The sequence below is a fragment of the Phaethon lepturus genome, unplaced genomic scaffold, assembly GCF_000687285.1.
Source record: "Phaethon lepturus isolate BGI_N335 unplaced genomic scaffold, ASM68728v1 scaffold20040, whole genome shotgun sequence".
NCBI classification, from domain to species: Eukaryota; Metazoa; Chordata; class Aves; order Phaethontiformes; family Phaethontidae; genus Phaethon; species Phaethon lepturus.
The window spans coordinates 1-15,523 of NW_010510042.1; the positions used below are offsets into that span (position 1 = coordinate 1).

Here is a 15,523-nt window from a genome sequence, read left to right on the forward strand (position 1 = left end):
GAGCGGCGAAGAGGAGCGTTGAGTTTCTTTGTTGTGTAACTCTTTCTGTCCAAGGAGCAGAGAGGGCTTTCGGCGTCTTTTGCTGATTCGGGTGGTTTTGGTGTTGTGGTTTTTCGTTTTTTTTTTAAATGCGGGGTAGTCACGGGTAAATTCCACTCCTGAAGAGGATGTCGGGCGGACCTTTTTTTGGCTTTAGAATTTATTGCTGGCTGCTTCTCCTGCCTGAGAAGCTGCGGTGCCCGTCTGGCGTAGTCCGGAGCTGGTACCGCTTTCCAGAAGCACTTTTAGATAACGTGAGAGCAGATCGAAAAATAAAACCGACTTACTGTAATAAAACAATTTCTTGCTAAAATGAGTCTGGCTAACGCCCCGTGGTTTTGTCTGCAAGTGCTACTGCCTGTATTTTTTTCGATAAATGTAATTGCATTCAAGAGAGTTGGGGTCGAACAGTTTGCTGGGGAAAGCAGGCACAAAGCCATTGGAATAGTTCCTGTCCGTTTTCCTAGTGATTTTTTTTCTGGCTTTATATTGGAATGTTTGTAGTTTTTCTCACCATCTATGTCTTAAAAATCTTAATTAATTTGATTTGGAAATGATGAAGGAATCCCTTATCAGTATACTGTAGCGATCCATTTTTTTCTTTCTTTCTGAAAACAAGGGTTTTTAACACTTGGTATATTTTTTAACCTTCTTTTTTGTTTCTCCCCTCTCTCCCTAACCAGCCCAATTCAGAATGACCTATAAGCAACACAGCCCACTTACTGTGCTGGGGGACAGGGCAGTGCTTTTCTGCCTTTAGCTGTTATGTGTCAATGTTTGGTTGTCAGCAGCAGCACAGGAAGTCTCACAATCCTGATGAAGAGTCATAAAGTGTGTTGGAAGATTTGTTGCTAAAACTGGAGTGAAAATGTGCTAATTTTGTGTTGTCTTTGGAAGAAATGATAAGTCATTTCTGACAAAAATAGACATAGCTTTTCAGGGTGCCATTGCTGCTTCCCCCCCCAAAAAAAGTCATCAAGGAGTTGTGAAGGATTTCCTGTAGCATTGTTAGCATGGTATCAGGCACAGAATAATTGTAAGAGAAGATTGAAAATGGCTTGCTACATTTGACAGATGGTTTTAAAAATTTCTTTTTCAGGTTTGAGTTGATCTTACTAACTGCAGCTATGGTGCAGAAGTATCAATCCCCCGTACGGGTGTATAAACACCCTTTTGAGTTAATTATGGCTGTAAGTATTAATTTTCGCTGTAATTTTCTTCCTTGACAGTTCCTTGTATTGCTAAGTAGTTACTATTTGATAGGTACTGTATATTTTATACAAATCTGAAATGATATGCAGAATACGAGAGGTATGTGTTTTGGTGGTTTCTCTTCTACCCTGAGTATTTTTTTTCCATAATGTAGTCTGTTTTTCTCCCGAAGTTTAGATATAGTTCACAGATTTCTTTTAAAGTTAGAGCAAAAGTGGGCTTAAAGTGTACTTCCCAGTTGATTACTGGGAGCAATCTATTCTAGCATGGGAGAAAGTGTCAAATACATTGATTAAAAGATTGCTGTGGTTACATCTTCATCAGTATAGAGCTTACAGGACTAGAAAGCACAGAGCCAGCCACAACAGCAAGGATAAGGCTGAACAAGAAAGGAGAAAGCACTTGTGAGTATTGGTAATACTTTGAGGGGAGAGGAAAAAAACCCGATTGCTGTGGAGGCCAGAGAGATGAACAGAAAGCCTCTTGGGTGCACGGTTGCTAATTTGTGTGTTAATGTTACAAATAGTAATGAAAAAAAAAAGAAAATCCTAATCAGGTCCCCTCTTCTTTCTCTCTTCCCCCTCCCCCTTTTTTTATTTTAGAAAACAGAAGGGAAGTAGGTATTTGGTATTTTAAGTATATTCAGCCAAAAACACAGCTGTGTGGCTCTCATGAGTTACAAAGAGCACCTGAGGAGAGCTGTCAGGTCAGCTTCTACCTGATAAAAACAGTTAAAGTTAAATGATAGTAATTGTTTTGTTTCACTTGCTGAAAAGACTTAATGTTTAATGGCTTCAGAGGAGAGTTTTAATAGTGTTCATAGTGTAAATATTTAGATAGATCACATGGTTTGGAGTGCAGAGTTCCTTGCAGAAGTGATCCTTAGCAGTCACAGGGCAAAAAAAGAATTAGATCACTCCAAGGGGAATAGTTCAGTTTCTCTTTATCTTATTCCTGAACCTGGTTCCAGTATTACACATGCAGGTCTTGCTCTTGCAAACACTTCAGGGCAGAGTGGTTATTTCTGAATGGTGAAGAATCTGACACTGTTATGTTGAAGATCTTTTAGGACCTTACTACACTTACTGACAGCTAAGCTTCAGATGGTTTCTAATCTAAATTTGATTATGTGTGTAACTTTGGCCTTCAGTGAAGTATACTGGTTCTTGTTCTTACATCCGTCAACAAAAATGAGTTTCATGGACAAAATTCTCTGGCTGTTTGCTGAACTGATGAATCTTTACCTTGCTGTTGAATTGAAGGCAAAAATTCCTCTTTTAAGTTACTACTTCAAGGATATTTTGAGTTAAAATGCTTACATCAGGATTTTTCACACTGCTTTATTTGGTGTAATTAGAAACACTTCTGACTATTAATACTATCTTTGAGTTCTCGAACTGTTCTGTAGCTTGGGGATAACATTTGAAGTATAATCTTTAACAAATATTAAGTCTTTTCTTACACTAAAGTTTATTTTTGTTGTGTGGAAAGAAAGAGGCTTACTACATATGCAACCAGCAGAAGACAATAGTTGAAAAATTAAAACAGTGACCTAAGAGGAGAAGAATGTTTATAAAAAGAAACAGTCAGCTGAGCAGGATGCTTTCTGAGACTAGAAGTTTAGATTAGCGATAATACGTATGACTTATTTCGTCTATGTCAGGACAGTGAGCTATCACTTGGACTTGTTCAGTCCAAGTTATGTTATTGGTTTTCAAAACATGTAAAATTCCTGGTGGTGATCTATCAAAACTGGTCATGCGTTTTCTGAAGTATGTAGAGCAGTGCCTCCATGAGCCAAATTCTTTAAAGAATATAAACAGCATATGATAGTTTCATGCCTTTTCTTACTGTTTTCCCTTGGTTGAATAGTGATTGCATAAGTTGATGAAGCATTTCTGGAAGGAATATTCCTGTGAAATGTTGTGCTCACTAAAGTGGAAGTACTATGTTGCATATTCTCAACAAAAAAAGTGCTATAATGTTATTTTAACTGTATCAGCAGCTCTTCTGAAATGAGGAACACATCGTGGTATGTACCAAGCTTGAATTTAAGTCACCTTTAATAATATGTTTCTTATGTTTGAGTTTTTTCTCTGTCCCTCTCTTTCATATGCACCCAACCTTTGAGAGAACGTGTCCTCAAACAGAGGTTTAAACCCACATGCCAGAGATGCTCCGCTGTCAGTAAGAAGCCTCTCAAAGAAACCTTTGGTCAGTGTGCAGCAGTGTTCTTTATGCTGAGTTGTCTAACAAAACCCACTGTTTCTAGCTTGGTGCTGAATACTTTTAAAAATTGTATTTGGAGTATTGTCCTCCATTCCCTGAGAGGTTGATGGAACCGAAGAACTGATTCATTCTGTAGAGTAGTAATGAAGATTCCCAGCGTCAGTGAAGCCCATGTGGACTGTAAAGATTTCCTGGATGATACGTGTTCCAACTACAAATTAGAGCTCATTAACTCAAACTAATATTTAGCTTTCAGATGTGGAAAAGAAGAGTTTTATGCTGATTCCTCTAAGCAACCAAGTGAATGCCACTTGCAGAATGGGTCATTTACACTACAAACTTCCTATTTGCCCACTTTTCCTTTCCTGGGTTTCAGAGAGGTACTTGAGGGAGAATAAAGTACAATCAGCATTCCATTCATGCTGCTGTAGTGTGTTTTGAGAGAACTTTGTTCTCTCTGTGAAGGATGAGTGCAGTTATATTAAGACAAAAACCTAGATTTAATTTCACTTTGATCTAAACCAAGAGTGACATGACAAGTGTTTTGCAGAGTTATGATATAAAGACTTTCAAAATAGATGCAGTGAAAATTCTTTTTCTTAGTAAGTTGAATTGGTGTTGAAAATAAGTTTCTCTTATGCTCCTCCACTGAAATCCAAAAAATCACCTGTTGAACCCTGATGTTTCTCTGTGACAGTATACTTCGGGGCATAACCCCTTATCTCTGCAGTCTGTGAGAGGACTGGTGAAGTACTGTTGCAGGTAGCAAGTTGGGAGATCCATTGCTGTATGCTTCTTACCTTCCTTTAATGATAAAGGCAAGCTATGTAAAATCTGATATGAGCTATTTCCCTTGAAGATTCCCTTTTACCGGTCAATTGTGTGGTTCCAGATAATATCCAAGTTGCTTTGGAAACAGTAAGTACTGAATGCAGATTTTTAATGAAATTTTTAATGAAATCTTTTTAATTAAAGCTCCTGAACTTGAAAAGATTCAAGAATCATAGGCTAGAAATTATCACATTTTAGTCTGACATGCCTAACAGAGGCAATGTGACTTCACCAAATGGTTACCAATGCTGACGTGATGGCTTTTGGCCGCTCTGTGGCATATCTGTCATAATCAACTTCTTAAGAACTCTTTGTATGTATGTGTATCTATATGTTAACAAAAACCTACCAACTTGCACAGCTGTTGATCAGCCTGAATAGAATCTTGCCTCATTTTTCCTCCTATTCATGTTGAAGTTTACGTAATGCTGGAAGCAGCTGAAATGTGGAAAAACGACTGCTTACTTAGACTCACTTGTCAAGTTACCAAGGTTAAATATATTGGAGAAAAAAATGCGAAGCTGCTTTTATAAAACTTTTAAAGATTATAGATTCAATTTTTTATATTGGCTTAGAGGTTTGCATTTAAAGTAACAGAGGGACTTTGCTGACTAAGTAGTTCTTAATGTTAAAAGGCAGTTAAGAACTTGAATCTTGAAGCTTTCTTCATATGAGGCTAAAATTAACTTTGGAGATTCACAGCTCCTTTTCAGTCTGACATGCATTAGATAATTCCCCTTGAGTTTAATTTCCAAGGCAAATTTAAATAATGAATCATCAGCTACTATGGCATTCCAAGGGTCGAATTCATGCAAATGGAAAATAAGTAAGGTTTTTGAAAGAACCATGTTGAATTGAACCATTGACCAGAGGGTTGTTTTTTTGTTTCATTTTGTGGGAGTTTTTTTTAGTTTCTGGAAGCTCAGTGGAAAATATATTGCTCTTCAGCCCATTTAGAAAATGTCCTATTTACAGACACAAATTACTTAGTTTCAGAAATAAATATGAATAGTAACATGACTGAACACAGCAAGTGTGCTCTAAACCTGTCCTGTTATGTTTAGTCAAATTAACATAGATTTTAAGAACTTCTGGCTTTGTGAAAACTAAGATTTTTCAAATCTGCCTGTGACAGAAGACAGACTTTCAAAAGTATTTTGCAGTCTTTCGAATACCTAAAATAATATTTCCACTTTGTTAAAGTTCCTAGCATTTGTCAGCTTCCACTGGTGCCAAACAATGGAGAGAAGTCTGTAGGTAAATTAGTCATCAATGTCAGCAGCTTACAGTTGTGGAAATAATGCATTTGTTTTTTATTTTAAAATCAAAATAGCAATTAATTTTGTACTGCCTTGAGGCTGAAAACTACTTCCTTCCAAACTACATATTCTCAGCAAAATCCTTTGGGGGGGGGGGCAAAAAATGGTCTCATGTTTTTCCTTTGTTCTGATAGAGTATCTAAAGCTGCTAAAGCATGAATCTTAAGTATAATGTGTAGTGCCCTTTCAATTCTATTATGATTTCACTGGTTCAGATTTGCTGCTGACAACAGGCTGATTTTCTTTGGTTTTATAGATCTGAAAAAAACCCAACAGTGTTTAAGGTAAATCTCCATTATTAAAGTATGCCAAAATTACAGGAAAGTAATAAGATTGTAGGTGGCATAAATACGCTTCAATGATAGAATAGATTAGAAAAAAATTACCTGTTTTTTCAGATAGACAAATCAAAGTATAATCCCTTGATCTAGATTGTAATGAGTTTCCTGATCAGGCAGTACATAATCTTTTAATTTTAAAGGTTATTACTTTAAAATGTCATTTAAAAAACAAATGTATCAAGTGCCACACCTGCTCATAAATCCCTACAATTTTTATTCCTTCTAGTCTCATTTTCTTTTTCTTGGGAAAAATGCATTCCATACCATGTGAAGAGGGGCTGAGAGGCCGATGAGAAAAAGGAAGCCATTCTCCAAGTGCTTTTGAAGGCACAAAGTAGGCTTCAAATGTATAGAGGAGTCATTTATTCCCCTGCTGCGGTGCACCTTCTTGAGGATTTGTCTTGGATACTTCAAGCCTGGGGAAGGGAGCAAAACTGAGTGTCGGCTCCTGAAACCACTCAGCGGTGTTCCCGTGTTGTACGGTTCCCAGACTCTCCTCTACTTGCTTCCTGTCTTTGTTGAAAACTCAGGCTTATTTACTGTTGGAAATGCGTTGGTAAAACTGTGGTGGAACAGTGCCTTGTATGGATTTTCTCATTTTATATTAAGTGTCTGCAGTTTAACTGCTGTTTTATGTCGTTGTTGATGGTGTCTAGTGTTAGTGCACGTTGTAAGAACGAATGAATTTTTGGCCACTTATTTGGAATGAGCCGTGGTTAACAAATGTAAGAGTTAAGTAGAGCAGTAGGGAAAAATATTGACTTAGCAGCCTGCTTACTGTGCAATTTATGTGTTGTTTCATCGCCTGCTTAGATATTTCCATGGCTAGCTGTTTCCTGTTTTTTGTGGGCAAACACATGACCTGACTGTAGCTGACAGCTACAGTTCTCTTGTTCACCAAATGCTTTTAGTCAGGCTTTTTTTTAACGGGTCTTTTACACTTTAAAAGCTAAAACACCAGTGCTGTCAAAACTGAAAGGTGTCAATAGAAGAAAAATATGTATCAGAACAGTTCTCGTTCCTTTGTTCTGAAAGCACTCCACGCTTTTCACCTTTTGCAGGTGTTTTAGCGCTGAGACTGGTGTGAAGTGCTGCTCTAGGATCTGTTGATCAGACAAGTGACTGTTGCCTCCGAGTTAAAAATCTCCAAGTTAATCACATGGGAACCTGGCAGAAAGGAAGTGGTTAACACATTCTGCGGAGTCCTAGACACCCGTGATGCTACAGTTACGATCTGGAAAAAGCATTTTTCATGATCATAATTTAACGTGTGGTTAGCCATTAAGAAGCACGTGTAAAGCCTTCAAAACCCCATGGGAAAGAGATATGGTCTATTTTTTTTTTGTTGTTCATTCTAAAAATGTGTCCAGTGAGGAGCCAGAGGTTGCTTAGAGATCAGAGATGTTGGCTGCAGACGTAGAATGAGGCGTTTCTGTATGGTATGGCCAGTTACGTGTACCTCCAGCTTGAGAATCTGTGCCTCCTGTTCCTGTGGAGCTCTTACTGCTGTTGAGCAGCTCAGATGTTCTGCTGTAATGCTTTTGGGAAACAAGCACACCACGAAAGAGGAGTAGAAGGAGAGCCTGAGGGATTGGAAGCAACCCCTGAGGACTTGCTGTGAAGCACATTCAGTCAGAGTCCAGATTTTGGAACACGGAATCGAGGGGTATTCATTGTGGTTTTCGTAACCTAGATTGGGTTTGCTTTGCACTTAGTTTGAATTCAGTATGTTTCTGGAAGGAGGGTGGCGATGTAATCTTAAAACTGTTGCATTCTGAATATAGAATGAATCTTCCGGGAATTTGCAAGGAAATCTGTTAATTAGCTCAAGTTAAAATTAATTACAGGTTAGTCTTAAACGGTCTATTTTCTTTCCTCCCAAGTGAATTTGTCTTCCAATTTTTCATGTAGTTTAAAATTACTGTGTATATATTCTAAATGAGGCACTAGGCTGTTAAACTGAATTATTAACTCTTTTTATCTCATTTTTGTGATACAGTTAAGACAGGTCAGGTTAGCAGCTCAGGTAAAATGTTAAGTAGGGCCTATTACGCGTAATTTAATAACTCTGCTTTCTCACAGTCAGTTCTCATGCAGCTTGTTTCACTTGTAATCAGTCGGTGATGTTTGAGGTGAGAGTCGTGCCAGGAGCTCATGCTGGTGGAAGATGATGGTGGCAACGTGGCTGGAAAGCCTGTGTTGGAAGGACTGGCTGGCATCATCTGGGCTCCACTGCAGCCTGGGGCAGCGTTGCCAAAAGAGTGCGAGCAAGCAATAAGCCATCAAAATTTGAGATCAGGTCCCAAGGTTCTGGCTTTTACTCTGCATTGCTTTTGCTCAAGTAATACGGATTTCCACAGAGGTTTTCAGCTTGTGGTTCATGGGCACTCTCTTCTAAGGGTCAGAGAAACATAACTGAATATGTGGTTTCCCATTATAGCGAAGTTGGTGTTCCCAGCTTGCTCTCGATGCTTTCTTCCAAAGACACGTTCATCAGCAAGCCAGTTTAGGAAGACAGGCTGGTCAAAAGCTGGAGAAGAGGAAAAGCAATGCCTTGTCAGCCCGATTTCCCCACCAGGCTCGCTCAGGGCTGATGAGCACCTCTGGGGGGGCAGGTGCTCGTCCCCCCCGCACTGTTAGCGAGCTGATGGCAGCTGGCCACGAGCAGGAAAGCGCAAGTCAGCGGGGCATGTGTCAGTGCATGTTGCGCTGCGGGAGCCCTTGATTCCATGGGGAAATAATTAGGGATCTGCAGTTTGAAAAATGCTGAAGCCTGTTTTGTAACAGTGAGGGAAGGGGCCGTAAGAAACTTGATTCAGCAGTCTTCAGGCCTGGTATTCTTTAGCAGTGCGAAGTATTTGCAAATTGTGCTTAATGGCTTGGAGCTGTGGGTTCTCCGAGTTGCTTTGGCATAAAGGGGAATCTGGCCTTACCTTAGAAAAATGAAAATTAAAAAAACCCCTAAAAGTGGTATTTTGTATGATCTAATGGGGCAGCATGCGAGCTGACTGGTTGCATTTCTTGCTTTGTATTTATGTATGAAACTTCAGATTTGAACATTTTCTGTCTTGGATTCCTCTTCGGTTTTACTTTATGATAATGAGGTGTGGGGACTATATATGAGTAAATTTGAAAATAAAAATATCACAGGTTTTTGGAACTTAACAGCTTTAACTCTGACAGCAGAGGGAACGTGGGAGGGAGCAAAGAGAAGCTACCCTTTTGTATTATATTTTTTTTAAAACTTCTTTAATTCTTAATTATGTATGTTTGGGTACTCTTAAATCAGCATGTCAAAATTTTGTCCTGGTCAGATTTACGAAGTTTAATATCTAAATCTATAGGGCTATGTACATTTTGGATTACTTGTTGTGTAATTATAACTGGTTTTATTCTCAAGTTTTGAGAATATAAATTACATCAGTATAGGTGTTTTTTGGAATATATGCAGATCAATGTGTGTAACAGTTGAAAACTACATTGCAAGCCTCTTGGTTGTCAGTCACAGAGAGGCTGAAATGTTTTCTGCCTTGCCTACTGCTGCTGTAATACTATATCGTATTGCTTTGATAATAGATCTCATTTTGTGAAAAAGAATATTTCTCTGGTGATGGTCAGGATGGCGATGTGTCATTTATATTTAAGCCACAACCGGAGGGGAACAGTTACTTTCCCCGATGAGAGCATCCTTTCTCGAGTGCATTCTGTCTCTTCATTTAGTGTAAAATGTGAATGCCATAGACATTAAGTCCATTTCAGGAACATCAGTCACTGGAATCCATTCCAGAGGACGTTTTTCTGGCTATTTCATTCAGTGTGTAAATTACACTATTTAATTTGCGAAACTCTCTTTGCGGTGCAATTCATTGGCCTGTGGATAAATTCTTCATTACTGAATTCATGGTCCTATGAAATTACTTATTTCTGTTAAGTGTTTCATGGTCTGCATGGTGCGGCCACTGATGTTGTAATGAACAGAATTTAAAGCAATTTCACTTGTTTGTTCTGTGTTGACTAAACTGATTCTTGCTTTTGTTTGCCTGCCTTTCTTTGCTATAAAGGAGGGTAAGGACAAAGAACTGGTGGTCTGTAATCTCTGATTTTAACTGCTTTTTAGAAAAGAATCGAAGAAGTCTGTACTGTTCTTTAATTGTCTTGTCTTTTGAGGCTAGGTGGTATCTTTCTGTTTGTATTTTACTGGCGAGTAGATTCAGGGGTGCAGTTGTTGTACCACCTTAACGTGCCAATGATGCATCTAGCAGTGGTATTACCTGGTTGTTGATATCTTAATGATATGTTTGGATGTGGGGAAAGGGACTGTGTTCTGTCTCTTAATGAGAGCCACAGTACTGGATTGTACCATAAGGCCTATCTGGCTAGCGTGCTACGTATCTGGCAATGGCCAAGGGCAGTGTCTGCCTCGAGGGAAGAGGGTAAGAATGATATAAACATATGGTAACACTCTCGAGATACGCTTTCATCCTACAGCGAAGTGTCTTGACAGCCCTTCTGGTCCAGAATGTGCCCGTTGTCTGTAATAGCACCGCATGTGGTTTCATTCTTCTGCCTGCCCAGTTCCTTTCTGGAGCCAAGTGAACTCCATCGTGACACCCTCCAGCAGGAGTTTGTGCTTCATGACACGCTCTGTCAAGAGATGTGTCCTTTATCTAGGGCCTGGCTCCTGCTCACTCAGCTTCACGGCACCTGCTCCTTGTGTTGGAAGAGGCAATAAAACCCTACTCACATTCTTTGTGCTGCTTGCCCTGCTAGATCTGTAAGGTATCTCCCCCAGTTTTTAGTTTTGTTTTTTTTTTTCATGGTGATGAGTCTTAGTCTGTTTAATAATTTATGATTCCATATGAGGAACCACTGTTCTGTGCTGTTGCTCTTCCACCATCCGGGCATCTCGTGATATATCAGGCATGTGTGTAAGGTTAAGATTCTTTTTAAATGTTGCATTTAACTTTCTAGCTTAAGAGTAAAGTGTCTGCAAGCTGCAGACCCTGTCATGCTGTGTTTTGATGGCATGCCACTGGCATTAGTGAATGGTCAAGACTTAATTGATGTACTTAATAAATTTCAATTGGTTTGCTTAATAGAGCGCAGCTGTTCTCTACCTGGCAGCTGATATTTTGCTGGTCCAAAAGCCAAACCGAGACCTTTATGATTGAGCTACACTGCTTATCTTGAATTCTGCCCTTTTGGCAAAGCTTTCTTTACTGTACTGATTATATGCTTGGTAGGATGAAATCGCTCTTGCAGTGCTTAGAGGCCAGTTGCCTCTGGGCCAAATTAAAAACCTGGTGGGTGCAGTCTCAGACAATGAAGTCAAACCTGTTTCACTGAACCTTCATGCGGTGGGGGTGTTGATCTGGATGGAGATCAGGAGACTTTGTTCTTTGTGGCAATACAAGTCTTTAACCTCTCAGATAATGGTTTAGTGAGGAGTTCTGAGTCCATACTGTAGCGATGCTGTAGTCATCCTTTCTTCCCCCACTCATAAACCAGATTTTGTCTACACGGTAATAGTTTTATTTAAAATACCATAACATATTCCAGATGTTAAACATGTTTTAACAGACCTGCTTATTGAAGGTGTCTGTGATTTTTAAGACCAAAAAGTGACGAATACCAATTGTAGGACTTGTAAAAGTGAGACTTAAGCATGGAGCAATAGAGCGGTAAGGAATATTTGACTGTTCCAAAAATAGCTCCTCAGTGGACACAGTGGGATTGCAGCTGAATTTTAAAGTAAAACTGACTGCAGAGGAACCAGACATGCAGTTTTGTTAACTGGAAGGGAAAGGGGAAGCTAAGTACCAAATTCTGCTTTCAGTGTGACAGTATGATGTGCATTTGCAAGATGCCTGTTAGCAATGCAGAATATAGTTGTCATTGTTCTGTAAGACAAGTAAATGGTTATTTACAAGCAATGGTAAGACGAGCTTAAAGGTTTACAGTCATTTTAATGTGTGTATCTTAAAAATTTCAAAGAAAGATATGTTCCTGTGTTACGTAAAGGTTTATATATTGCCATTGTTGCAGAGAAATAGGAAGTGCTTGAGAATAGCTCACATTCCCCAGTAATCATGTCGGTCTCCAAGCATTTCAGCTTTCACTGGTCTGTTGCCAACCTTTACTGTGATGCTTTTTTGGAGGTCAGTCTCTTCTCCGTAGTACTTTAACCTTGAGCGAAAACAGTCATGTCCTGTGCAATGGGGGTCAGAAACCAAGCTTCCTATCCTGGAAACTACTGAAGTTGACTCTAATTGCAGGGCACATTCTGCCAAACAAAGTGGTGTGCTCAGAGCTACGTGGCTTGTGGGACAGAACCGATTCCACTTGTCTTGCTTGGAACATGGGCAGAGCAAACACCCATTTTTTTCTGTAGAATAGTTTTGCACATGCATTTAATATAAACAAGTTAAAGTGAAATTGCAAGTCAATCTGATATTGCTATTGCCCCCACTAAGTAAGCTATGGCCTGTGTATGCTGAAGAGCACCTTACAGCAGCATGGCTATAAAGTCTGTCGATGTTCCACCTTCAACCTAGACCAGAATAATGTTAGCTATTTTTTTTTCTAACCAGAAATTTGATACTGGTCTTCCACTTGCAAGCCAGCCTAACCTAAGTGATGGGCTTTCCCAGCTTACTCCAAAGGAAAGGAAGATGAAAATTATTTTACTTATATTCAGCATGTTTGGGTTTTCTGTCCTTAATCTTTTTTTCTTGAGGAAGAAGTGGTACTTGCCCACTTCTCTATTTTAGCTTCTTGTTTTAGAGATTCATGTCTCAAGATTGTGCGGAGGCTGCAATTGAAGTTAGCCTCGCTCACTCTTTAGTGGAGTGGCACTATGTCTTGGGCTCTTTTGGGCTCTCTGGAGTTCTTGAACGGGAGAAAAGAAGTAATGATCCTCTAGTGAGTGTCTGGGAGGCAAGTGGGAGCAACTCTTACACTCTTATGCTGGCTACCCACTTTCTCCTCAAATCCCACCCTGGCGATTCATTTGTTCTCTGAAAATGGACATTCAGGCTCCCAGAATCAAGTATTACACAGTTCCAGCTGTGCAAATTTATTTAAGCAAACCACAAATTACTTGTATCTGTTTTGAAGAAACCACTCTTCCAATTAAAGTACCGTTGAGGCATGCCTGTGGTTATTAAAGATCATCTTTTACAGATAAAAGATGGAATGTTAGCCTTTGTCTTCATGTCAGGTTCTTTATCCCCAAACTGTTTTGCCTGCTGAATCAGTATACCTTTACCACCAGAAGCTTGAATAAAGTTGCATTAAGACATTGAAGAGTTTAGTTTTTATCTGGAAGAAGATTGTGTCTCTGCATGTAGCAAAATGGCTCGTAGGTGGTTAAGAGCCAGTCCCCTTCCAGTTTCGTTACGTGCAGCTGTATGCAACAGTCGGGCCACTGATTTTGCTAGCAAAGCTTCTGTGTGACCACTCATCTGAAATGAAAATGCCCAGCTCTTGAATGGTGTCCATGCAGGAAGGGTACACCGAGGGGGATAAAGTAGTGATCTGTATAGAAGGAGCCTACGTGGGTGGCTTGACTGGTCACATCCCGCATGAGAGTAGAGGTTTCTGTGTCTGGCTGTTTCTTCTGGTGCAGGAAAGCAGAGGCTCTTTGCTGGGTCTGGTAAGTTGGTTACCACAATTGCATAACTCAACAGTGAATTACCAGTAAAATTTCACTTATCTAGAAGATTGCTTCATAGCCTGTTTTGAATCTCCTGCTTTATTTATAAGGTCTCAATTATTTTAATGAAATATTAATATATTAAAGTAACTTTCATGCTTGAAAACACTGGATACTGAAGCTGAGATTCACTAGCTCTGTGGCCTACAAATTTCTGCTCCAGCACAGAGGAAGTTTACTTCGGACTTTCCGGTCCCCCAGTAACTCCTTGCTCCTGTTTTGTTTTTTTTTTTTTTCTTCTATCCTCTACCTTGCTTTTGGGTTTGGGCAGTCTGAAGCAAACATTTTGGTGTTTTTAGTGCAAACCAAATTTGTCAAGAATGCTTTATGAATATATATTATCAAGTATTTCCTTGGAAAAGCTTAGAATTTTACTGGTACTTAATTGTAGGTGCTATCTGAATACAGCAACCTTTCAATAAGCTGCCTGTGAAATCCTTCTGACTTCTGGTTTGTATGCTAGTAGAAAAATAAGCACTTCTTTGGTTCACATCTTCTTCACAGAGAATGTAAACTAAAACTCTGAGATGTATGTAAACTTTTTAAATTACTACAAGGAAAAGGGATTATTTTTTTTCCCTGAAATTGTTACTATCTTCTTGAGGTTGGGTTTGATGTCTTCTATAACTTTTAGTAGCAGTAGAAGATAATTAGTTCTAAATCCTGTTAATGAAAGTGATACTAATGCATAATCCTATCTAGTCGATGCATCCTTAACATTAATTTCTCCAAAACATTCTCTGCAACAGCTACCTAACGGCGTGCTTGTTGCAAACAGTATCCTGTGATTGACGGTTAAGGTAATATCCCAAAGTGCGCGTGGTTTGGGGCGATGTTTTGTGCAGTAAGGATATTTTGATTTCAGTAGGACCGTCCGTGCTATCCTTGCATGGTGGTCTCAGAGGAAAGAGATTTAAGCACAAACAAGAGAAATTTATTTTTAAGAGATAAAAACTTCGGTAAACCAAAGTATTGGGATACGGTGCAGGTGCTGTGGTGAGATTGCTTGAAGATCTGTCCAGTTTCAGTGACTGCTTTTACAAACGACCCAGATGATACAATGAGCAGTATGCTTGCAAAGTGTTCGGGTGGCACTACAGCGTATTTGTGAGTGCGTTACACCTCGGAGGGACTCCAAGTTAGTTTACAAGAACTAGCCTGCAGGGCATTTATTAGGGCTGTTTAAAACGCCAAGCTATGCATTTGGTCTATATTTGAAATGTACTTAAAGCCAATAGTGATCAACACTGTAACCATGGAAATGCTGCCTGAGCTCAAGAGATGAACGGAAATGCCAGTATTTGTGTGTTAGTGCTATTACATTCACTTGAAGGTGCTTTGTAGCAGTGTTAACATGTGAAAGGTCCCGTTGTCAGAAACCCAGGGTGGTGTGCGATGCATTGTATAAGCAGCACTCAAACTGCAAGCTATTGAGCATAAACTCATATATATGAGTTTCATACATAATAACATTTCAGTGGTGGTTCTTGATTTTTGTGGTTGGTGGTGTGTATGAACTATTGTTATGCCTGAAATTTAACATGAAGCTGTTCCTTTTACACTGCAGAAGACTTCAAAGGGATTAAATAAGTGTGAAGTAGCCTGGACTGTGTCTACGGAGCTGCGTGGAGATACGCCACGTTGATACTTCCTGTTGCCTGTGATAGAGCTTTGTTCCTTGTCAAAAGCCACAGAGTCTCTATTCTGAAAGGTTGTTTTGCTTCCCCTGTGTACATCTCCGATGTGTTTTGGGTGACTGGGGGTAAGTGCTGTTTGGAGTGATGGTGATCCAGAAGCAAACAAAAAATTGTTTCTAAACTGTTACGATCTCAGCTAGA

General features: G+C 39.5%; 1 protein-coding gene across 2 annotated transcripts in view; it reads left to right on the top strand.

Annotated features, from left to right (window-relative positions):
* The first annotated feature begins 1,166 nt into the window (after nucleotides 1-1,166).
* LOC104627468 (SEC14-like protein 1) overlaps nucleotides 1,167-15,523 on the top strand; it is a 39,388-nt gene continuing 25,031 nt past the window's right edge. For both annotated transcript variants that reach the window (XM_010295749.1, XM_010295756.1), the window contains exon 1: nucleotides 1,167-1,229. In XM_010295749.1, coding sequence (XP_010294051.1) covers nucleotides 1,167-1,229 — 63 coding nt within the window. The remainder of the gene's footprint in view (nucleotides 1,230-15,523) is intronic.